Source organism: Eubalaena glacialis, chromosome 7 (assembly GCF_028564815.1).
Source record: "Eubalaena glacialis isolate mEubGla1 chromosome 7, mEubGla1.1.hap2.+ XY, whole genome shotgun sequence".
In the NCBI taxonomy this organism is placed as follows: Eukaryota; Metazoa; Chordata; class Mammalia; order Artiodactyla; family Balaenidae; genus Eubalaena; species Eubalaena glacialis.
The window spans coordinates 75,119,833-75,142,649 of NC_083722.1; the positions used below are offsets into that span (position 1 = coordinate 75,119,833).

A 22,817-nucleotide genomic window follows, 5' to 3' on the forward strand; every position below is an offset into this window, starting at 1 on the left:
GGCTGGCTGTGCAGCCTGCCTAAGCTGGGGAGGGGGCCCCATACCCTGCAGTTGGGGTGGGGAGGACACGTTCACCAGGAGAGGCTGTTGGATTTCTGGCAAAGCTCCAACCTGCTTTATATTAAAACTGGTCTAACAGGTTGGTATGAAAGGGCTGCCCAGGCCTGCGCAGGCTCCACTTCTCCTGAAGAAAGAGGGCCTTTGTGAGGTCCCAGAATCCTCCTGCCTTCTTGATTAGGACTTATTTCAGGCTCTTGGCTCCTCTATTTCACTGTGGAGCTGTGCTGGGTGGGAGGGTTCCCATCTGAGAGTGGAGCCAGCCTGGCCATGTCCCCAGACCTATTCAGACCCATGTTCGGCCTTGATCCAGCAAGATTTGCTTAGTTGGCAGATTAGAAGCTGGGCCCAGGTGCAGAGACCCCGATGGTTCAGGGCGTGTTAGGACACTCGGTGATCACGGGTGAAGCCTCCCAGCAAGACCTCTCATTGATTGACAAGAGAAACCTGAATGGCCTAGTGGCATCTCTGTCCCAGAATTTTTCCAGAGGGGCGTTGTGAGTCCGAGGATGGACACCACGTAGGATCAATCTGCAAACCCACTTCCCCGTGGCATGACAGAATCCTCTAGGGCAGTCCTCAGCCCCCCTCCTCCAAAAAGCCTTCCTGAATTGCCTGGCCTTCTACATGTCCCCAGTGCCTTGTGAGGGCCAAGGCCTTAGCATGCCAGCCCCTGGGAGGCAGAGCAGAGCAGCAGTTTATACAAATGAGGTCTTGAGTCAGGGTTTGAACCCCGGCTCTGCCCCTCACAAGTTGTGTGACCCTGAAAAAGCCACCACCTTTCTCGAGTCTTACCTCTTCTGCTGTAAATGGGGACAACCTCTGCTGGTGTGCAAGGCTGCAGTGAGAACTTAATGGGGCACGAACCCCACCCAGGATCACCTCGCCTCCTCTGCTCTCCACCACACCCTACTCCTCCATATCCCATACCTCTCAACCTCCTTTCTGGCCTCTGGCCCCCAGGCCCTTGTGGGGCCATCCCCCCCACAGCTGACAGGTTCACTCCTTAGAACTGAGCATTGGATCATAGCTTGTCCCTGCTAAACACTGAAGGGGCGCTCCATCGCACCAGAGCACAATCCATGTGCACCCTCTGCCCTCTCCACCTGCCCTCTGTCTCCTCAGCCCTCCTGGGCAGCCAGCCATCTTCTGGTCACACCAGGTTTGTTCCTGCCTCAGGGCCATTGCACTGGAGCTCTTTCCACCTGGGATGTCCTTTCTCTAAGTTGTCTGCATAGCCAGTTCCTGCTGTTTGCTCGGGTGTCCAGGCTCAGTGCCACTCTGCTCCAGAGCTTTCCCTGACCCTCTCATCTGCAGCAGTGTCCCCACACCCAAAGCACTTTCTTCCCCGCCTCCTGCTTTGCTTTCATTTCACTCTCAAAACTCATCCTGAGTGCCCATTTGTTTACTTGTTTATTATCTCTCGCCCACCAGCCCATGAGTCCCACAAGGATGGGGAGTGTGTCCATCTTATTCCCTGCTGTGTCCCCAGGGCCCAGATGGAGTCTGGCCCAGTTTGTGCCCAAAGAGCATGTGTGCTGGTAAAGGACTTAATCGGTAAAGGGTTACCATCAGTTATTGTTTGTATGTTGTGCAGGGTCCTGTGCGCCCTCCAGTCAGCTCCTCTCTTCCTCCTTGGTCAGTGCCGGTAGGTGTGCTCCTTTCACCAGCCCAGAACCACCCAGGGGTGATTGCAGTGACCAGAGGATTTTCAGCATCTGTTAGGCTGGGTCTCTGACTTGGGTCTGGGGCCCGATGACATGCTCTCCACTGATCCTGTTCTAAGTAGGCGTCACTCCCTCCCTTGGTAGGGAAACATGAAAATAAGATTGAAGCAGATTGGGACTTCCCTGGCGGTCCAGTGGTTAAGACCCTGTGCTTCCAAGGCAGGGGCTGTGGGTTCGATCCCTAGTTGGGGAACTAAGATCCCACATGCCGCGCGGTGCAGCCAAAAAAAAAAAAGATTGAAGCAGAAAAGTATCAGGGGTCAGAAGTAGCTGGTAACCCCTCCTCAGGCAAGAGCTGGACCCTGGCTTGGGCTGAGGCGACAGGGAACGGGATAGGACCCTTTTGGTCAGGCCAGTGGCTCCAGAGACCTTAGCAGGCAGGAACGCAAGGGGATAAATCCAGCATCCAAGAACAACTCACCTGAAAGCCGCCCCCCCACCCCAGCTGCCCGTCCTCGCCACCTCATGTAGCAGTGCAGGGGCAGGTGGGCAGTCAGGACCCCTCAGGCTTAGCTCTGCTCTGTGCCTCACCTCCTCAGCCAGTCTCTTGCCCCCTCTGGGCCTCAGTTTCCTCTTCTGTGAAATATGGGTAATATTTAGACCTACTCCCAGGGTTATGGTGAGCATTACATGAGGTGCAAAGCCCTTGTCTGTTGCCAGCACCCGGTGGGCACCCTGAGACTTGTCCCCTCTGTGGACGACGAAGGGCTTCCTCCTGCTCCAGCACTTTCTGTCTGGGTCATGGCACCAGGTGGGGAAGAGCCTGCCTTTGGCCCCTCTGTGTCTGCTACCCACCCACTGGGTGACTCAGATCTGGGGGTGGAGCAGACAGAGGGGTCACTTCAGGCATTTTGGGAGTCATCAAGGGGCTGGGATCCAGGCTGAAGCAATAAGGAACTGCAGACATCCCTGGCAGGGCCATGGTGACCTGGAGGGGGTGTTTTTTGGGCCCTGCAGCCAGCAACGGAGAAGGCACCGGGCGGGACACGTGGGCCTGGGCACCGCTCCAATAAAGACAGCCCTCACCCACTTCTTGCTCACTCTCACCCAACATCAGCTCCATTTTTTCCCACAACTATCTCCATGCCCGCCAAGGTTCTGTGCTGCCATAGTTCTTGATTTTTATCCTTTCCTGCCTGCTCCTTGTCATCAACACGTCACTCCTCACACCTTCCTGCCTTCAATCTGCCGACATTTGCCTCTTCTAATCTTCAGCTTTTAATTGTCTAAGGGCTAAGAAGATAGAAAGTTTAGAACTGTTTCTAAAATAAGGGTTAAAGGCTATGAATGAGGTTCACAGGAGCCTTCCTGTGAGGTACTCAAGTAAAGGTGCAGAAAATTTCAGGACATAGTGGGATTCCAGGTGCTGAAGTGCTCCAAAGGCAGACCATCAGATAATGGAGAGCGTTTTCATTTTAATTGCTTTTTCACCTACTTCTGATATGCAGGGCCCTGAGTGAGAGAGTCCCCAAACCCCAATCAGCCTAGACCAGAGCCCCATTAGCCCCATCCCAGGCCAGACCCTGCCAGCTTACTGGCCACTATCCACAACTCAACTGTTCCACCCCACTGCACAGAATGACCCTTCCCCAGGCCTCCTTGTGGTCAGGAATATAAGCTTCCCAGTCACGCCCTGGTGCCTTTGCATGCCCTGTACCTTCTCCTTGGAATGACTGGTCCTGACTTCTCTGACTGTTGGTCTCCTCATCTCAAAAGACGCTGCCCCCAGGAGTAGTCCACAGTCCCCATCCCCCTAGTATTCTCCACTTTCAATCTTTAATTGACATCTCCTGTTTACACATCTCTCAGATCTGGTGCTCCTCTGCCACCACCCGCCACCTGACACTGGGCAGTGACCCTGCAGGCAATCCAACTGGCCTTCATCTCCTCCAGGGGGAAAAGAGGGAATGAGTGGAGAAAGGCTTCTCGCTACCCCCTCCACTCTTTACTGGGTGCCCTAGCAGGGCCTGCTCTGCCACATAGGTCTCTGGGCCTCTGCTGACCCAGATGTAAAGTGGGGGATAATGATAGTAAGATCAAAGGGGACAAACTGTGTACAACTCAAAAGAGGCCCCCTGAGGGCTCCATAAATGAAAGGTACAATTTTATTGTCATTACAGAAAAATCAGTGAAAAAAACAAAAAGACTACCAAACTGTGGGGTTTTTTTTTTTTTTTTTTTTAGAAATAATTATTTTATAAAGTCTTATCAGTTATGTATTTTCTTTCCCTCTTCCATGTGCAGGCACCTTCCTGGGCAGGAAGCAGACCCAGCAGAGGTGGAGTGGCAGCCCTCAAACTACCATGCCCCTCCCTGACACGGCACCCACACTCATGCAGGGCCTGTGCCCCAGCGAGACCAGCTCTGTGCAGACAGGGCTCTGCCCTGCAACGGGGTGAGTGGCAGGCTCTGCAAGGCGCTAACACTTTGGCTCCCTTTTCTTGTTTATTCACCCATCCTCCCAAAACAGGGCTGGAGGCAGAAGAGGGTGGACACCTTCACAGGTGGGTGGGTCAGTGCCAGGACATCCAGGACTGCCTTGGGTCCAGCAACACATCTCAGGATGAGGCTCTCTGCCGGGAGGAACCAGAGAAGCTGAGGCAGGGCTGGGGTCTCTGGAGCACTCAGGGCTCAGGCAGAGAGGTGGGGTTGGCTCTCCAACCCAAGGAGAATAAATAAATAAATACTATATAACTGTGCCGTCCCCCAGCCTGGCCTGCTCCCGCACCAGGGGACTGTCACTGTCAACCTCAGTTCCTCTGGCTGCCATCCCCCCTGAGACAGAGGCTGGCTGAAAGGAGGGGGCCTGCCCCACCCTGTGGACTGAGAAACCAGGGCTGGCCAAGTCTACGCAGTACAGGAGGCCACAGCAGGTGAGTGGGGGCCTGGGCCCAGCCCACAGGGTGAGACGAGGTGCTGCCAGTCCCCTCTTCTGTCACATGGCCCGCCACAGTGGAGCCACATGGGAGCTGGGAGCGCTGACCTCCAAGTCGCGTGACACTTCTCCCTACCCCTCACCCCCAGCCTTGTTCCTGCAGACCCTTCCTGGTCCAGCTGCCAGATGCATGTGGCACCAGGATGACTGGAGGAGGGATAGTGGGAGCCCAAGTCCAGCTGGAGCCGGTGTCCCCTCCAGCGTCTGGCTGGGTGAGGCTAGGCGGTTGCTCGGCTGGGTCAGAGCTGGAAGGGGTACTGTCGGAGGTAGTCAGCCATGCGCCGGGGTAGTGGCAGGCAGTCCACGTCGGCCACCAGACGGTTGATGACGAGGCGGCACAGGTGCTGCAGGCTTCGGGTGCTGCTTTTGCGCACAAAGGGCTGCACCAGTTTTAGGTGTACAGCAGTAGCAGGCAGTGCTGGGTCACCAGGTGCATCTTCCTTAGGGGTAGGCAGGGCTGGGGTGGTTGCAAGGTCAGGACTGTCACTTCGGGTATCTGCAGCACAGGAGGCCACATAGTGCTGCACAAGGCTGACCACATCTGGGAAGGCCAGGATGCGCGGCCTGGACAGGCAGTTGGAGTCCAGGCGGAAGCTGGAGTCGGCGTACTCAATGCGCACGTTGGTGGGGCCACGGGTGGTTTTGACCGACAATGTGAACAGGTAGCTGGGGTGGGTGCTGTCACGTACTAGGAATGTGCCCTCTGGCATCTTCTGCAGGTGTTGCCGGGCCTCACTGGCCGTAATGGAACCCCAATACCAGCCTAGGCAAATGGAGAGGGGGCTAAGAGACTGATCACAGTGGAAATTAGTTGGGTGCACCAACCCAGGGCAAGGCAGGGCTCAGCCTCTCTCTTCACACCTCCCTGGGGAGTGCTGTACCCCTTTTCTCCCATCAGACTCTTCTGGCCAGAGCCATGCCTCTCAAATTAGACACAACAGGCAGAGCTAAACTCTCCCCATCAGACTTTCCAGGACAAGTCCTGCCTCCCTCCTCAGACTCACCAGATTCCCGAAGGTACGAGAAGGTCTTGGCTATGCACAGCAGATCTTCTTCGGGGTCCAGCACCTTGGGCTCACCCTCTGGCTGGGCTGGGGACTCCTCTGCTGCTTCCTCCAGGAAGGCGCCAGCAGGTAAAGTCTGCATAGCTGGTTCGGGCAGCTCCAGGGACTGGGCCCACAGGGGCCGCTGCCCGATCTGCTCCACAGCCAGCAAAGGACAAGGTCTAGAAAGAGGTGGATGGGCAGTGAGTGGAGGCCCTGTGCTCTCCCCATTTCCAGAGATCCCCTCTGCCCCAGACTGGCTATGTGACCTCTGGCCAGTCTATCTCACTATGAGCCCCAGTTTCCCCTCTGCCCACCCATGGGCTCAATGAGACCAGTACCCCACCTCCCACTTGTCATCACAAAAGGCCCCTTGATTACTTTCCCCACATATGAACCCTCTTCTGAAAGAGACTTCTCCACCCTCCTGCATTTATTAAACAGTAATTACAATCATCTCTCAGTATCCGCAGGGGATTGGTTCCGGGAGCCCCCGTGGATACGAAAATCTGTGGATGCTCAAGTCCCTTATATGAATGGCATAGTACAGTGAATACTTTGGGCCCTCCATATCCATGGGTTTCGCATCTGCAGATACGAAGGGCCAACTGTAATCTCTTTCTATTTTGCACCAACCAAATACACTTCATTCTCTATAGGCATCTCTAGCTCACAGTTGCCAGTTGGTGTTCTCACCACACTGATAGGATCCAGCACAAAGAGGCTTCACAGTGGTGCCCTCCTGGCAGTGGTGGGCCAATTAAATGGCACTGGTCCTGGTTGAGCCGAGGGATTGGTCACATGCTACCTCCCCATAGATAGGAGTATCTGTCAGAGGGACCTAGGTCCACACTGGCCAGGGCTTAGAGGCTGGACTAATCTCCCCAAACAGGTCAGACACCCATCCTGTTCTCTCCTCCTCCCCGCTGAGGGTATAGGGTAGACAGTGGCCTCTAAAGGCACTGACAAGTCCCACCTCCCATAAATATGAGCTCCCACCAAAGGGCAGGGTACTCATCCCACATTCCAGATCCTACCCTGACGAGCCTGCCCTACGAGGCACTATGATCTTATGCAAACACTGTTCTTCACTAGACGTCAGTTTCCCCTCCTCCTCAATGAGGGGTCCTACCAGCCCAGACACTGAGGGGTTCGGCCACACCATATTTTCAGATGGCTAGAGTTGGGTTGCTGAACTGGCCCCAATCTGAGCAGTAGCTTCCCTTTAGGGGAAGCCCACCCAGCATGGTGATCCTGGGGCTTCCTGGGAGTGAGGGGCATGGCCTGGTTCCCAAGGAAGAGACTGCTGGTCCTCTCCCACTCATCACAAAATAAATCCTCGGGTCTTGGGTCTGGTTCTCTGCTGGGCCTCAAGATACCAAATAATGAAACCCTGGGCCTTACCCTAAAGGAGAACTCATAACCCAAAGTCATAAAAGCAAAGAATGTTAGGGGGAAGTCAGGGTCTGCCTGTTCCTGAGCTGAGTCTGCCAGGCTAAAGGAAGGAGTAGCGGGGAAGGCACCACAGGCAGAGATGATGGCATGGGTAAACACTGACAGGTACTGCTTACGAGGCAGGAAGAGGTGGGCAGGAACCGGCGGCAGGAGTCAGGCAGAGGAACCAGATCTGACAGTGTAAGTTATACAGTGTAGGTTATAGGTGACTCTTAGAAGATTTTAACAAATCAGGGGCCCATGACCACTCAAGAGAAGAAGGGGCCATAAGACCCTAGCATACCACAGCCTGCTAATACTTTTCCACCCCTACCCTGGCTGTACTACGGGAGCTCTGGAATCCCTGTTGGGGAGCTAGAGGCTGAGTTTCAAGGAACTGGCTGATGGCCTGCCTGCTGGGACCCAGAGCTCAGCTCAGGCCCAGGAGCCTTCTAGGAGTATGGGAGGTGTCATTGTCTTGGCCGTGGCTGTTATGTTCCAGGTGTGGGTGGCCAGTATGTGTGTGTGCCTGCTGTGGAGCCCAGCCTGTGAGTTCTGCCTGGGCACATAAGCCAATGAGGCAAACTCAGCCCTGAGGGGGGATCCCTCAGCAAAGCTGACAACCCATACCTACAATTGGGAATCCCTGCGCCCTACCTCAGGAGGGCACCAGCTGGTCTGTGGCTGTGTGTGTGTGTAGGTCTTAAAAATCTTGCTTTCCCTGCTATGGAGCACCCATTCACATCTTCTTTCACTCTCCCTGGAACTTTCTGAGCTCCTGTCAGATCAGTTTGGAGAGCATCAGACCCTTGGTTGAAGGGGATCCTGAGGCTCTGGCCAGAAGGAATGTACCAAGAATGCTCAGCTGAGGCCAAGACTCTGTCTTATCAGTCCCCACCCCACCCCCACATTTTGGGAAACTTGGAGAAGGGAGGCAGGAGCCAAGGTCTTTCTCACATTGGGATCCCATTTTGGGCTGAGAGGAGGGTTGAGGACATTGTGGGGGTGCCTCAGGCAGGACTGGGCCAAACCTAGGCTCTCCCAACAGCTGCTTGTTCAGCAGGTGCCAACCAGGGGAGAGGCAAGGATCTCAGGTTGGCTTCCCAAGAACAGCCTAATTGCTAGACGAGGCAGGAGAGTGGATGACAAGACAGAGAAGGGCAGGGGCTGGCCCAAGGTCACAGTAGGCTGTTGGGCCGGCAGGCTAGGATAGAGCGCTCCGGGCCCAGAACGGCTGGGCAGGTGAGCCACGCCTTGGAGAACGCGCTGCTTGAGGCGTCTACCTTCTCCAGCCAGAACCCACGCTTAGCCCACCCTGTTTCTCCTGTCGCCAGCCGACCCCCAGTTTCCCTACCCACAGTGCCAGTAGAGGTGGTGACGATGTTGTCACCCTTCCCTGTTGTGTCTCTCGAGGTCTTTCCGCGCTCGATCATTTCCGACCGGTCAAGCCCTCTTAATGCTCGGCAGCTAGCACGAGGCCAGTAACTCTGCCGCGTGCCGGCGCAGAGGTGGGTGGGGGCGGAGAGCCGCGCTTACCCCTGAACGCAGAGGACCATGTCCCGGCAGCGGCAGCGGCTGCTCCGGAGCTGGGGCTCGGCCTGACGGCGGCTGCTGGAGGGAGCCAGTGGGCGCGGGTCGCGCTCTCAAGGCAGGCTCCCGGGGCGCACGGGCGGCGGGCCGGGACTGAGAGGTGGCGGCGCGGGCGGGCCGGGAGGGCGCGTGGGGCGGGCCGGGAGGGCGGGGCGAGCAGCCTAATCTTTTGTCCTTTGTGTCCCAGCCCTTCCCGGAAGCGACGTCTTCCTAGAACCGCCGGCTGTGCGGCCGGGAGGGGAGGGGTGCAGGCGAGGGAGTCGGTTCCCTGGTCTGCGGCCGAGGGCCGCTAAAGGAAACACCTTTGACAGATTTCCAAGAACTTTCCAGGAAAATGGGGCGGGGCCGCGCGCGCCGACCAATCGCAGCGCAGGAGGTGGAGCCGAGTGGTCAGGCAGGGCCAATTACAGCGCTTGGACCCAAGGCTGACGTGACCAAGCCGGGTTGAGAGTGACCTAGAGAACATTAGGGAAAGTCCAGGTTGAAGAGGGCTAGGCAGGGGCAGGTGCTCTACCTACCGGAGCCCAGATTTCTTTCGGGCACTCCGCTTCGTTGGGGACAGGCCCCCTTATCTCTCTGTAGAACCGGTGGCAGCACGAGGGCGCGGTCACCGGCCTGTCTGCCCAGCTAGCGGCTCCTCCAGGGCGGTCTGTCTGGTGTGCAGGGGCCCCCTGTGGGCTGCACTTGGACCCCTGGACTCTGTGTCTGGGGAGGTGGGTGGCAAGGGGTGTGGTTTGGAGAGGGACATTAGGGGAGGGAAGGGGTACAGAGGGAGTACTCAGATACGAGCAGCTTCACGGGGGTCAAGCCTGCGGCCACCACAGCCAAGAGGATCCAGGCGAGAACGTTTTCACTGAGAGTTGGGGGAGAAGGCACCATCCCAACCTTTGCACCAGGCAGGGCCATCCAGTCTCGGCCCCAGCCTGGCCTCTGGCCGGCCCTCCAATCAGGGAAGAAATGACTACCGATTGAGGGGCAGGCAGGCCCCCAGCTCACCCCACAGGACAGTTCACATGTGTCTCTGGGTTGGTGGGTCCCCTAAAAATGTGGGAGAGAGACCTGGAGCTCCAAACACCCAGAGATAAACTGAAGGTGGGGGGTAAAGGTAGAGAGAAGGAGCAGTGACACCCCCTCCCATCTGCATGGAGCACTTGATACATTTGATCCTCAACAGCTGGTATTACCCCCATTATGCTGAGCTCCAGGGAACAAAAGTCAGAAGCCCATGCTCTTACCCTTGATCCTCTCCACCTTTTCCCAGTTCACTGGACTCACCAGGAAACATCTTGAAAGACCATAGGGGCTACGCACACCTCCTCTAAGCCCTTGGACCAGAAGGAGAGGGAGAGAATTGGAGAAGTGGCAGGGTCCACTCCCCCCTTCCCACTTCCTGGTGTGTACCCCCAGGTTCCCCAGAAAGAAGGTAAGCTTCAGGTACCCTAGCAGGGATGACAGACTCCTGGCAGGGTCCAGAAGCCTAAATGGCAGTATCCAGGTTTTCCCCAGGGCAGACAGGGCTGAGTTTGCCCTTCCTGGGAGGGGATGGAAGACAGAGGGGGTCCAAAAGCAAAACCCCGTGAAACAGGACAAAATGACAAAATAATTGGTTAAGATGAGAAATGACTTCAGGAAACCCACTTCTCTGTAAATTTCCTGAAGGGAAGTTGAGCTTCAGTGTCGCCCCACCAGTCCTGAGTAGGCCAGAAGCTGCTTGCATGGGGTGGAGATGGGTGTGGAGACCTCATTACCACTTTGATGGCTGGGGCACCTGGAGAGCCCAGCATGGAGCCCCTGTATAAGGTGCTGTTTCTCCAGTAGGAACTGTCTACTGCCCCACATTACTATGAAGACAAAGGGGTTTCACAGCTGCCAAGCAACAGAGCTAGGATTTGAACCTTGGTCCCCCTGGCGACAAATCCCAAGCTCTCTACCCCGAGATTGCCCTTTCCCTTTAACTGTGATTACTTTACTGAATGCTTACTATGTGCCAGATGCTCTCAGCAATTTCCAGCCCCATTTCATTGCCTAACTACTATATATTGTCCCCTCTTTACAGGTGATAAAAATGAAGCATAGAGAGGTTAAAATATACCCTAGATCTCACAGGCCCAACCCCTCCCCCACTTCCCCTCTAGGCTCCTATGATAAGCCAACTCCTAGACATCCTTCAGGATCCAACTTTCAGGTCCTCAGTGAAGCTTCCCTGCCTCCAGGACAGTCAACATCAGGGCACCACAGGTGTCCCCTTGAAAGCGCCCCCTACAGAAGTCAGTGATTGTGCAGTTCTGTGTGTAAACTAAAGGACCCAAGGGTTTTGCCCTCCAGCTGCCCTTTGTAAATTTGACAGCACTATGCACCTCCCCTGAATGCTGGGAAGAGTGGTGTGCCTTTGTTTTACCCGAGGTGCCTGCCTGCCCCAGGTGTTGTGGGTCCCTCTGGCCATCTAATTGTCACCTCTCCTGCCCTGACTGCTGGGCCCACACTGCCACCCAGTGGCAATTCCTCTCATAGTTTCATGTGCCACATCTCCATGGATTCTTCCTTCCAGAAAAACCCCTCCCGTGCACCCGAGATTCTTGCTGCAGGATCTCTCTGCCCTTCCCCACTCAGAACAGACACAAAATGGGTCACAAGAATATACAGCAGTGCCTTCCTCAGGGTCTGGCTCATTTGGTCTGTAAACTTTCACATGTGCAGCCTCTCCTCTCCCCAAAGAATAGTCCACACGTCCACACGTGTGTGTGTGTGTGTGTGTGTGTGTGTGTGTGTGTGTGTTGAGAGAGGGGTTTCAGCTGCCCCACCACCCCACCCAGGCACTCACTGGATTCCTTGGTCACTGTAAGCTATTCCAAAGTTCTCAGCCCTCATCCCCTTGGACATACAGCTCTCATGGAGAGCTGTGTGGCAGAGTTTGCCACCATGTACCCACCTGCCCTGGCCCAGCCATCCCCAATACTGAATCCTCCCATCAATTTGCAGGTGGCAGATGCTTGCTGGAATGTGAGCAGTGAGGAGAAACCATGCATTCTGACTCCCCTGGATCAGCTGCAAAACACGTGTCTATGATGAACCCATGTGGGGAACGTGTGTGTTTGTGTAAGCATTGGCCTTGGTATGGACACTGCAAGAGGAGAGACATTGTCATTCCTTACTTTTTACATTTCTATATGGTTCGAATTTATTATAACAAGCAAGTTTTGCTTATGCAATTAAAATTTTTAATAAAAAGAGACCAGTTTAAAAAATACGGATACAGAGTGCACAGGCCACGTTGGAGCTGAGCCCAGCTGATCAGCCACGATCATGGATGTGCAGCTCGCCATCTTCGCCAACCTGCTTGTCGTTCTCTATCACTACATGGCCATCAACAGTCCCAAGAAGCAGGAATGAAAGTGGTGCTTTCTCCACCTCAGTTTTCCAGGACATAGTCTGAGGCAATATGGAGCGTGTGAGTGTCCTTCACCCTTCACTTCATCCCTTCTACCCATCACAATATACAAAGCAACTACACCTGGATTTTTCCAAACAACTTTTATTTCCTCAAAGTCTTCCTTAACCCTATGGAACAAAAAGCTGCCACTGAATAGGGCTCAGTATAGGGGCTACTTTCTTTTCTACTCCCTCCCCCCAATATAAAAATATAGATTTTTTTGTGGTCAAAAAAATACAAATACAAAACTCCATTTTTAGAAAATAAGATAGCTCAGAGACCACAGTACGCAGAGATGACCTTGGCTACGACAAGTGGCCAGCCTCCACCCACAGCTCTCTAGACCTCTGCTTATGGGTGGGGCCTTGCTTGTCCCGAATGAGATCTTGCTCAGCTTTGGGTTCATCTGGCTCAAACCAGTCATCTCCATAGGAGAAGGAGAATCCTTCTCTAGTCTCCAAGCCTTCAAGCAGTGGTAGCTTCTGGATCACAGGGCTTCCTGCAAGGCTCTGAGATCTTGGATCAGATTCTCAGGTGGGGCTCAAGGACAGAGGTCCTGGCTCCAGCTAGGCATAAATGTGTGTGTGTTGTGTGCATGTGTATGCCTGTGTATCTCTGTGTGCGTATGTGCACACGTGTAAAGGTGTGATTGCATGTGTGTGCACATGTGAACACGTGTGAGAATGTGTACATGTGGATGTGGGAGCGGGGTAGGGAGGCACAGGAGAGGAAGGCATAGTTTGAGGGTGAGAGTTGGGCCCTGGAGTTGTTCTTTGGGGGTTGGGATAGGGGCTGTGCCATGGTAGCTACTGACCTCAGGCAGGTCGCTTGACCTCTCAGGGCTTGTCACTCGTGTGTCTGGTGTAGGCTGCATGGGATTGGTACTGCCTTCCCTCCTCCAGTCCCAGTGTGATCATGGGGTGCCCAGATAGAGCATCTACCCAGTGTCTGGTCCAAAAGAAGAGCTCAGTACGCTTAGTTGAGGCTGTCATCTGGGCTTCTGCTTTACTGAACCTTCCTAGCTTGAAGGTCGCCTCAAGGAGAGAGGGAAGAGCCCCTCACACCCTCATCCAGCTCAATGCCTGCACACAGAGGGTGCCTGTTCTCCTGGAGCTGCTGTCCAGTCATCCACGTGCGTCCACATGCATGTGTGTGTTGGGGCTTAGGGGCAGGGAGCTCGCTGGGCCCCAATTCCGAAGCCAGAAGATACCTTTGGATACTTAGGTATACAGAGGAGTTACCTACGGGTGGGACAGAGGCCGCGGTTCCTGCAGTCCTGCTAGTGGCCTGTAGATGGCAGCAGAGGCCCACACAGGGATCCTGCCCCAAATCGCATCTTCCCTGTCCAAAGTGAGCCACCTCTTTCGGGGCTGTGGGGCGAGAGGGAAGTGCAGGAGTAGTGCAGATTTGTCCAAGGAGACACACGCTGCAGCTCTAGACAAGTTGTTTCCTCTAGGGGGTTCTCAGCTTCCTCATCTGTGAAATGAGTTAACAGTCTGTGATGGGAAGACCCGTTCGAAATACGTAAGGTAATCTAAGGTGGGCTCAGAGTAGAGACCTAAATGTGGAAGGGAAAACCACTTAGCTAATAAAGAATATCTGTCACTGTGGTGGGAGGAGGAGACTTTTTAAACATGACACCAAAAGCTCAAACCATAAGGTGAAAAGTTGATGGATCTGACCAAACGGGAATTCAGGATTTCTGGTCTTAGGACGCTGTATTCCAAGGGATATGAGCAGGAGATGCACAGAAGGGTAGAGATGCCAGTGCTAGAGAGACGCGCAGAGCCACCAGGAGCTAGAGACACGAATCACAACAAAATTCTATTTCACTCTTGCCCTGTTGGCAAAAATTAAGACTTTAGATACGCTGGCGGTGGGCCACCACTAAGGCAGTTGCAAGCCTTAAGATTATACTGGAGGGCCTCCTGGCAGCGTGCAGAGAAAACACCCGACTCAAGGGGCTACCTGAGACTCCAAGGAAAACACGACTTCCTGTGCTGCCACTTCCTTGGTGGCTGGTAAAATTCGCGGCTCGCACAGCCCACGCGGAACCCGGCTGCGCTAGCGCTGGAGTCTCCCCGGAGGCTGGCGGAGCCTAGGAGGTTTCTGCACCCTTGAGAAGCCACGCCCCCTATTTCTGCCTCAGCTCTAGGCGGGCCCCGCCCCGCCCCGCCCCGTCCCGTCCTGCCAGGGCCCGCCTGGCCCTTTAAGGCTGACCAAGCCCGGCCTCAAGCCGGGGACGCGCGGGGGAGGGGAGCAGTCACGTGAGCAGGCGGCGGGGTGACGCTCAGCTCTGGGCGCTCGCGGCCGCGGGCTTCGGCGACTGCCGCCCCTGCTCCTTACCGGCGCCGCAGCCAGGTGCGCTGCCGTCAGGTACGCCCTCGCCAGGTACGCCCTGCCTGGGCGCCCTCCACTTCCCACTTCCGGGACCTCGCGGCCCTTTGCCCTCTTGACAGGTGGCCGGGCAGGACTCGCCTGTGCCCGGCTGCGTGACCACCTCCCCTTGCCGCGGGTCCGTACACTCCGACAGTTCGTTCCTCATTCCCAGCCCTGTCCCCGACCCGAAGCCCACTCTGGCTCAGGGCTTCCAAGGCTGGGGTGTATTGAAGAAGTCTGAGCGGAAGTCACTCTTCCTCTCTTTACCAGGTGGCCCTGGACGCGCCAGGCTGGGGCCGCCTCTGAGCACCCCGCGGGGGCCATGGATGTCGAGACAGCAGAGGAGCAGGGGGGCCCTGCGCCCCCACCAGGTGCACCCTGCGGACCCTGCGCAGCCGGCGCTCCCGCCTTCGGGGGGCGGCGGGAGCCCAAGAAGTACGCAGTGACCGATGACTACCAGTTGTCCAAGCAGGTGCTGGGCTTGGGTGTGAACGGCAAGGTGCTGGAGTGCTTCCACCGGCGCACCGGGCAGAAGTGTGCCCTGAAGGTCAGTGACCCCTCACTGCCGTGTGGGTGACCCGGAGGGCCCAACAGCAAAGACCTGTGGGTACAGGATATGACCAGGGCCCCTGTTAAGGTTCTTATGCTCAGCATTTCATCTTCTTACTCCTCTGTAAGGTTGGATTCCTGGTTCTCTCTGCTTTACAGATGGGGAAACAGGCTTAGCCTTGCTAAGCTCAGAGTGTCCCAGGGAGCAAGGGGTCAAGGGGTGGAGTCAGTGTGGGTAGAGCCTGCTGTACCCGGAAGCAGGGAAGGAGGGGCTCCTGACTCCGGGTTTCTGGCTGGGCCTATGAGTTTGGGCCCAAGGGGGACCCTCACTCAGCTTGGCTCCTCCTTCCATGAGAAATTCTTCTGACTGGAATGGGTCTGAGTTTCTTTCTGCCTGAGGCTGTGTCCTCACGAAAGCTTGGGGTGGGGCTACATTCTCCTGAGGCCCCTGCCTGCCTAGGCTGGAGTGGTGGGAGCCTCCCGGGGCTTGCTGGTGGGCAAGGCTGACACCCACTGCACCTGTGGACAGGAAGCTGCTGATGGGCTCCAGATTAGTCACTAGACCCATGTTGAGAGGGGGCGGCCCTGCTCCAGCTCTGACCCACCCTGTTTCCTGGGCAGAGGGCAGCCAGCCATCTAGCCACGTCACACCATAGGCTCCCTGTAGGCCTGGTTAAGACCTCACTGATACATGTGGAGCCCAGGGAGTCCTGGAGGTGGCTGATCTAGCCATGTAGTTCTGGCTTAGGTCATATAGTTCTGGACCCAGGACCCTGCCCCGTAGCCAGAATCCCTTGAATCTGTCATCACTGGGAACTTTACTTAATTGCAGCCTGTACCAGTGGCCACCTGGATAGGTAGAGTATGGCAAGGAGAGTGGCTCCTGGAGGTTAGAATACAGCTAAGGATCGTCTCATTTTACAGACATTGCAATTATGAGGCCAAGCACGGAGTCCTGCAGATGTAGCTCTAATCTTTGGCCTGCATTTGCCAGCTCCATAACCTTGGACTAGGTCTTGGACTCTTGAAATCAGGTTTCTCTGCTCAAGGGTTGATAAGATAAGAGTTGATGTGAGCTTGGAATGACATGATGCATGTAGAGTAATTGGTACAGGGCCTGGTGCAGGCCTGGAGAGGCTACAGGAGTTATTTAGGGCACAGAGTCTGCAAGTATCTGAGCAGGGGACCTGGGCCCAGCTCCCTGTGTCTTTCCCAGTGGCCCTAGGACTGAGAGAGGGGGTCATCTCCCCAGGGTGGTCTTGGAGGGGATCATGAGGATGGGTCTGGAAGATGCTTAGGGCAGGGCAGGTGAGGCTGGGTCTCAGGCACAGCTTCTTTGCTTATGAACCCAGCAGTGGAGTGGGGTTGGGAGGCCCTTTTAGAGCCCCGGGCAGGGGATTCTCTGAGTCCTTCAAGGAAAAGGAGGCTCTTCTGAGGGGAGATGGGGCTAAGGAAGTGAGAAGTGAGAGTCTTCATTCTCTCCCTCAGCACCATCTTAGCCCTTTCACTCCTGCTAGGGTCATGGTGCAGTCTGGGTGGGCAAGGGGACGACAGAGGTCTCTTCTTAATACCAAGGTTTTGGCCTTGTGAGCCAGGGCTGAGCTCTGACCACCCCCTGTGGTACTCTAGATGCTGTGAGTGAGGCAGGGGTGGAGTGAGAGGCTGGAGTTCATGGTTCCAGGCAGCACTGGCTTTAAGCAGGCCTGGGCCTAGGCCCTTCCCTGTAGGTGCTGTGTGTCTGACAAGTGACTTGGGGGGAACTTCTGTCTGCAACAACTTCCAAAGCACCTCCTCTTGAACCTAGGGCCTCAGTGCTCTCTGTTCTGGACTAAGAATGGGGCAGGCCTAGAACAGATTCCCCTACTGTACCACTTTAGGCTTCATGGGTGAGCGTGGCTAGGGCTATTGGCTTGGGACCTTCAGGACCTGGTGCTAGGTTGGCCCTTAAGGGGGGACATGGATTAGATGTGCCCCCCCAAGCACTTTCCTGTTCTTGCCAACCCCCACTCCCCTCCAGTGACCAAGTCCCCACCCAGCTAGGTAGGGCCTCACCATCTTCCAAGATGGGATGAGCACAGCCTCTAGCACATCGTACCTATACTGTGAGTGATGGTTCTAGCCTTGACAAGGTAGGTGGCACCTTTATGCTTATAGCCTCTGCCCCCTGCCCAGGAGGGCCAGGACCAGGAGACCTCAGCACGTTGCCTGGCTTGGGCCCCAGGAGCTCAGCCAGTCGATGAATGGGTCTCAGCCCTCTCTCTGCCTCTGCCTAGCCCTCTCCCCAATTGCCGCAGGTCAGCCTAAGTAGAGGCCCTGGGCTCTGTGCCTTTCTGCTTCCCTGGACCTACGTCCTAGGTTACCAGGCTGGCCCGTCTTTGTCTTGTGGTCTGGATTTGTCCAGGCCATCTCTGCCATTCTTGGTTTAGGCCTCGTGTCGTGACCTCTCCCATATCTGTCCTCTTGGCCCTGTTGCTTAGGGTGGTAGATAGTGCTTAGCATAAAGCCTGGAACACAGCAGGCACTCATAAAACAGGAAGAGCTGTGGTCGATGGCCCGATAGCTGTTGCTGTTCTTTGGGGGCCCTAGAGAAGCAGGCTTCTCCTTCCTGGGGAGCTGGGCCTCTTCCCCTTTCCCTCAGCCCCTGACCGCTGGCTTGGTCCATCTTGGCCTCACTCATACTCAGGAACTCTCTCCCAAGGCCAGCTTCTGCCACCAGTGCCGTCATTCCACTCTCCATTCGACCCTTAGCACTTCTGCTGTCCCTTTGGCAGGAACTAGAGGTCTGCCTGCCAAGTATCTGGGGCAGGGGACTGCCTCCGACTGACCTCTTGCTTGTGACCCCTTCCAGGCCTAACTGGTTAATTGACACCCCTTATCTTCACTCCTAACTGGACACAGCCACCCCATCACATTAGATACCCAGCCTCTCAAACCTTATCCCATATATGAAAGTCAGGACCTGGAGTTAGTGGTCAGAAGTCACGTGGCTTGATTGGGATGGGGGATTATAGCAGAGGCCTGAATTCCCTCCCCTCCTGACTTCCTGCCAAGCCGCCTTGTGGTCCTTGGCCTCCTGGCAGGCAGAAGTGACAGTGGTACTTAGATAAATAAAAACAAAGCCTTGAGGAGACTGAGGGGGTCTGCAGTGGGAGTCTTTCCTAGCCCTGCTCTCTGGGTTCTGGGTCCATTGAAAAATGTTGGAGGCCCCTGGGGCTTCCAGTGCCCTCATCTTCCCATCATTGTCAAAGAGTAGAGTGGTGGGGTGCTGGATCCACACGCCCAGGAGATCCCTGCATTGCTCCATGGGTGGGGCTGGCCTGTTGGAGCTGGTGCTGTGGAGCTGGATTTGAGGCTGGGTGGGGCTGCCAGGCAGGCCAGGTACTTTCTCATTTGGAGCTGCCACCTACCGTCTCCAGACCGGTCAGATCAGCCTCGGCAGGACCTTTTGTTTACTGAGTCAACAAATCAGGAAGCATGTGGAGGGCTGGTGGCCTTGTACAACGGAGTACAGAGTCCCCAGTAGCGGTTTTACTGTACCCAAGCATCTCTTCAGGCTGCCCCTCTCCTGAAAGGAAAGAATCTGAGGAATTCAAGCACTACCACACTCAAGTGGAGTCTTCTGAATTGCCAGGAGTGGGCAACTTGCTTTTTAAATGAGGATCCTAAGGAGAGCATCAAACTCTACAAAATGCAAATAGTGAGACTTTGGGGCAGAGGGGGATTGTTTGGAGGTTCTTCACATCCTGCCCAGCTGGCCTCGCTCACAGCTTTAGAAGCTGTGCTCTTAGCCTACTGTCAGGATCCCCTTTGTTGGGACTTCCAGAATCTTCTTCCCACCCCCACCCCCCAGGAACTGATGCCATCTCTCCAGCTTCAGGCCTTGGTGGTATGGAGTCTAATATTCTCGTGAATGGCTAACAGTTTTCCAGAGCGTTCTGTCTGGCAGGCCCTGTCCCCAGTGCGCAATACATGTTATCTTCCCTAACTCTTTTCATTCCCATTTTATGGATGAAGACACTGATATTCAGAGAGGTAAACGACTTGCCCAAGGTGTATAGCTGGTGAGTGGCAGGGCTGGGACGTGAATCCAGGCAGTTTGATGCCAGAGTCTTAGCACCTAAGTCACCTCATGCCTCATGCAAGTCTACGGGGACATGGGAGGGTCTCTGAGGCTTGGCTCCTGGGAAGATAGTAGAAACATCCTCCATGACTCCACTGGGCCCCAAGTGATACTGCTGGTGTTTGTCTGTATCTGCCCAGCTCTCCTCACTATTCAGGACTCTATGCCTGTAAGTGGACAGGTGGTGGTCCCGCAAGGCCAGTGCACAGGGACCATGATGGCTGTGGGACTGCCTCAGAAAGGGTATATGGTTCATCTCAAGCCTTGTGAGTCTCAGACAAGCCCAGCCCAGCGAAGTCCAGGGTGCCCCAGGCAGGAAGTCAGGTTGGTGAGTGGGCGAGAGGAAACTGTCAGGACTGGGCCAGCCAGGGGAGGTTTCCTGGAAGAGATTGCCAGCTTTAATGCAGGCCTCTGGTCTGAGAAGGATGTGGATGACAGAGGAGGGCACTGGGTGTATGCGACAGCATGCCTGGTTTGCACAGTTCAGCACTTGTTGTGGAGTACCACTTCCCCACTCCCAGTCTTGTGTCCTGGTAGGATGTGGCTAATCTCAGCAGGGCTGGTGTCCAGGCCCTGGCAAACTCTGGGGAGCCGTGGAGAGACCAAAGGGCCCTGTGGAAAAAGAGGCATTTACGTAGGGTTTAAAGGATGGGGGGAAGTGGTCAGCGGTGACTCTCCCTCTCCATTTGCCCACAACTGAGATTCATACCTCATCCCACCAGAGGCCTCTGTCTGTCTTTGTTGCCCTCCATCACTAGGTGGGCAAAAATCCTCCCTCCTTCTCCCAGAGCTTTCTTTCACAGCATCACTGGGACCCTTGTGGAGTATTATTGCCAGGGGTGCTGTAGGGGCTTCTGGGTCACCTGGGCTGTTGTTCAGCTCAGGGCCTGGTCTCCACGACAATAGAGGTCTATTCTGTCTCTGCCTGTTCCCCAGGTTTGCAGTTGGGGAAGCTGGTTTCCTACTTGGATCCCTCGTCTTCCTCTCCCAGGGCCTCCTTGGGACACCATCATAGGAGGTCCCTGAGAGGGTGCAGCAGGTGGAGCATCTGGCTCTGCAGCCCCCCAGCCTCCTTTGGTCCCAGCCTGGCTGCCACGTGTCCATAGGTGAAGGCCACCAGGCAAGAGCTGGGGACGGTGGTCATACTTAGGCGAGGGCGCCTTCCCCACACATCTGTGCTGTAAAAGTGCGCACCAGGCCCTACCTGGATAGGTGGGTCTACTGCTCTCAGAGCAAGGAGACCACAGCTCCAGGGGGCTCCCACAGGCTCCCATGTTTTCCCAGGAGAACTTTGGTTCTGCTGCCCTCCCTCCCACCTGTTCGAGGTCTTGTGTGGCTCCACATGAGAGGCTGCCTGGGGTTGAGAGGAGCAGGGCTCTGGGCTTGAAGTCCTTCCTGCTACTTTCTCCCCAAGTAACCTTGGAAAAAGGCAGTTTTGGAATTTTTTGCAAAACCATTGTCTTTGTGGTGCCGTTGAACGCAGGGTTTGAATATGTGGTGGGAAGCAGGATTCAGTCTTGGTAGCTAACTATCCCCAGGTTCCTGCTGTGAGACAGCTGGGGCCTGCAGGCACTGTGAGAGGGCAGAGCTCTCCTTTGGGGCGGCCTGGGTGCATTTTCTGGTGGCACATTATTGGCCTTCATGAGGACTCACTTGGACTCACCCTGCACCTGGGGAAGCCAGCTCCTTGCAGGGTTGGAAAGAATGGTGTGAAAGAAACCCCCACCCCCACCCCACCGCCCCCCAGCCCTTTTGGAACTAAGTAGATTAGGGCCAGTGTAATTGTGATTAAAATTCTGCTCTGTGGGAACCGTGGGGGTGTGTTTAGGGCTGGAGTACCAGGCGGCGGCTGGCTGTTTGTGGGAACTGGGAGCCTCAGGAGGCCTTTTCAGCGCTGGACAGACCAGAGACACTGAGAAAATTGATTTTGGGTTTATTTGCGGGTTTGGGATTAGGGTTGCCCTTTTCTTTAGACTAGGGCTTTGTCCTTGCTACTTTCTCTTTGTGCTGCTCTCCCTTTTCGGTCTTCTTTGCCTCCTTGTCCCTCTCCTTCTTTCCCATCTCTGTTTTTCCTGCTGTCACTCAGTCCCTCCCCCTCTCGGGCCCTGCCACTCTGTCTTGTGGGTTTTGGGCTTGGTTTGCCTCTTCCCCTGCAGCCCACAGGCTGAGGGCAGGCAGAGGACAGATGGGGGCTGGTCAGGTGCTCGGGACTCATCCTAGTCACCCTGAAAGTCTGCCCCACCTCCTAGGGACAGGGTCAGGGTAGGACAAGAAGGAGGAGCACCGGCCGTACCCATGCCGCTCACAGTGTTTCCTCCTGCTCCTGGCCTTGACCAGCTGCTGGCTGCCTTTGCAGCCAGAGCAGTGGAGTCAGGAGCATCTGGGCCAAGTCTGTAACCTGAGGCATCCCCCTGTGGAGTGTGGGAGGTCAGCCTTGGCTGTGGCCTCTGCCTTTGGGTCTCCTTTTATGGCTCAATGGTCTGAGCCTTTTGCTTGGGACAGTGGTGCAGGACCAGGAGCACTGTGACTCCTAAGGATTCCTGGGCTGAGGTTGGGGAGAGAAGGGGCTGGAGCCAGCCGAAGGAGCCTGCAGAGGGGCTAGGAGGGCTTGAGATGCGAGGTGCAGCCTGTGCAACTGTGCGCTGCCCTGCACTAGCTGGGAGAAGCACCCCAGAGCAGCTGGCTCTTTAGCCTGCACCCTGCACCTGCCCTCACCCCCACCTCAGCAAAGCTCACAGTCTGTTTTCAGGAGCGTGAAGGATCAGAGCCTTGACCTGCCACATTCATCGCCCCATTCCTAAGGGTTCAGCCTCTAAGGACTCATAGCTTGTTCCCTAGCTGTTTCCCCAAATCAACAAGCCCCCTTCTCAGGATGTGTCAGAGGGACTGGCCGGTGCTCTCCATGCCCTCTGGCAGGCAGCAGCATAGGGGGTGGGGGTGGGGATGGGGATAAGAGCACCCACTTATCCCTTGAATGCTTCCAACATGCTAAACACAAACACAGCAGACTCTAAGAATGGGTTGTTATCACCCCCATGTCATGGATGCAGAGACTGAGATTCAGAAAGACGAAGTAACCCTGGAACCCTGGCCTGTCTGGCAGCCAGACGGTGGCTCTCAGCCATCCTTCCCTGTGTGCCAGGCTCAGTGGGTATCAGGAGCTGGGCCCCTCTCCCAGGCCAGTCTGCCCATCTGTAAGATGAGGGGCTGGGCACTCTGTTTGATAAGGGCACCCCCTTCTGGCTGTGAGGACCCTTTGGGTGGGCAGCGACTGTGGGCAGTGCCAGGCAAGCAGGCAGGTGGTGGGGCCCCCCTTGCCTGCTGCCGGGGCCGCTCTCGCAAGAGGACAGGCAGCGCGGAGGCTGACTAGAGGGTGCCCCGAGATGCCTCTCCTGAGCCAGCTAGCAATGGTATTGCCAGGGGAACCTGGTCATCTGTGGTGACACCACCAGCAGGGTATCTGTTCTGCTAGGGACAGGAGCTCAGGGGGTTATGACTCAGGTTTGAAGACCCCTCTGCACTGTGCTCTATGGCTGGTTCAATCCTTGAGTCA

General features: G+C 55.7%; 3 protein-coding genes across 8 annotated transcripts in view; 2 read left to right on the forward strand and 1 right to left on the reverse strand.

Annotated features, from left to right (window-relative positions):
- The window catches only part of HEMK1 (HemK methyltransferase family member 1), a 34,304-nt gene extending 30,193 nt beyond the window's left edge, over positions 1 to 4,111 (forward strand). The window contains exon 13 of the transcript XR_009701608.1: positions 4,029 to 4,111. The gene's annotated coding sequence lies outside the window, so the exon portion shown is untranslated. The remainder of the gene's footprint in view (positions 1 to 4,028) is intronic.
- On the reverse strand, positions 3,872 to 9,053 carry CISH (cytokine inducible SH2 containing protein). The gene is made up of 3 exons (XM_061196894.1): positions 8,733 to 9,053; positions 5,724 to 5,944; positions 3,872 to 5,482 (listed from the first exon to the last, which is right to left on the reverse strand). Exons 1-3 carry the CDS (start codon positions 8,750 to 8,752, stop codon positions 4,959 to 4,961), a joined length of 765 nt encoding a protein of 254 aa, XP_061052877.1. The 5' UTR covers positions 8,753 to 9,053; the 3' UTR covers positions 3,872 to 4,958.
- Positions 3,999 to 22,817, forward strand: part of MAPKAPK3 (MAPK activated protein kinase 3) — a 41,548-nt gene continuing 22,729 nt past the window's right edge. For 2 of the 6 annotated variants that reach the window (XM_061196884.1, XM_061196879.1), the window contains exons 1-2: positions 14,489 to 14,592; positions 14,866 to 15,142. In XM_061196884.1, the coding sequence (XP_061052867.1) occupies positions 14,918 to 15,142 (225 nt within the window). In that variant the 5' untranslated portion in view covers positions 14,489 to 14,592; positions 14,866 to 14,917. Of the gene's footprint in view, positions 4,180 to 4,494; positions 4,658 to 14,488; positions 14,608 to 14,665; positions 14,732 to 14,865; positions 15,143 to 22,817 lie in introns of those variants that run through there. The other 4 variants (XM_061196885.1, XM_061196880.1, XM_061196882.1 and 1 more) reach the window with 4 other exon arrangements.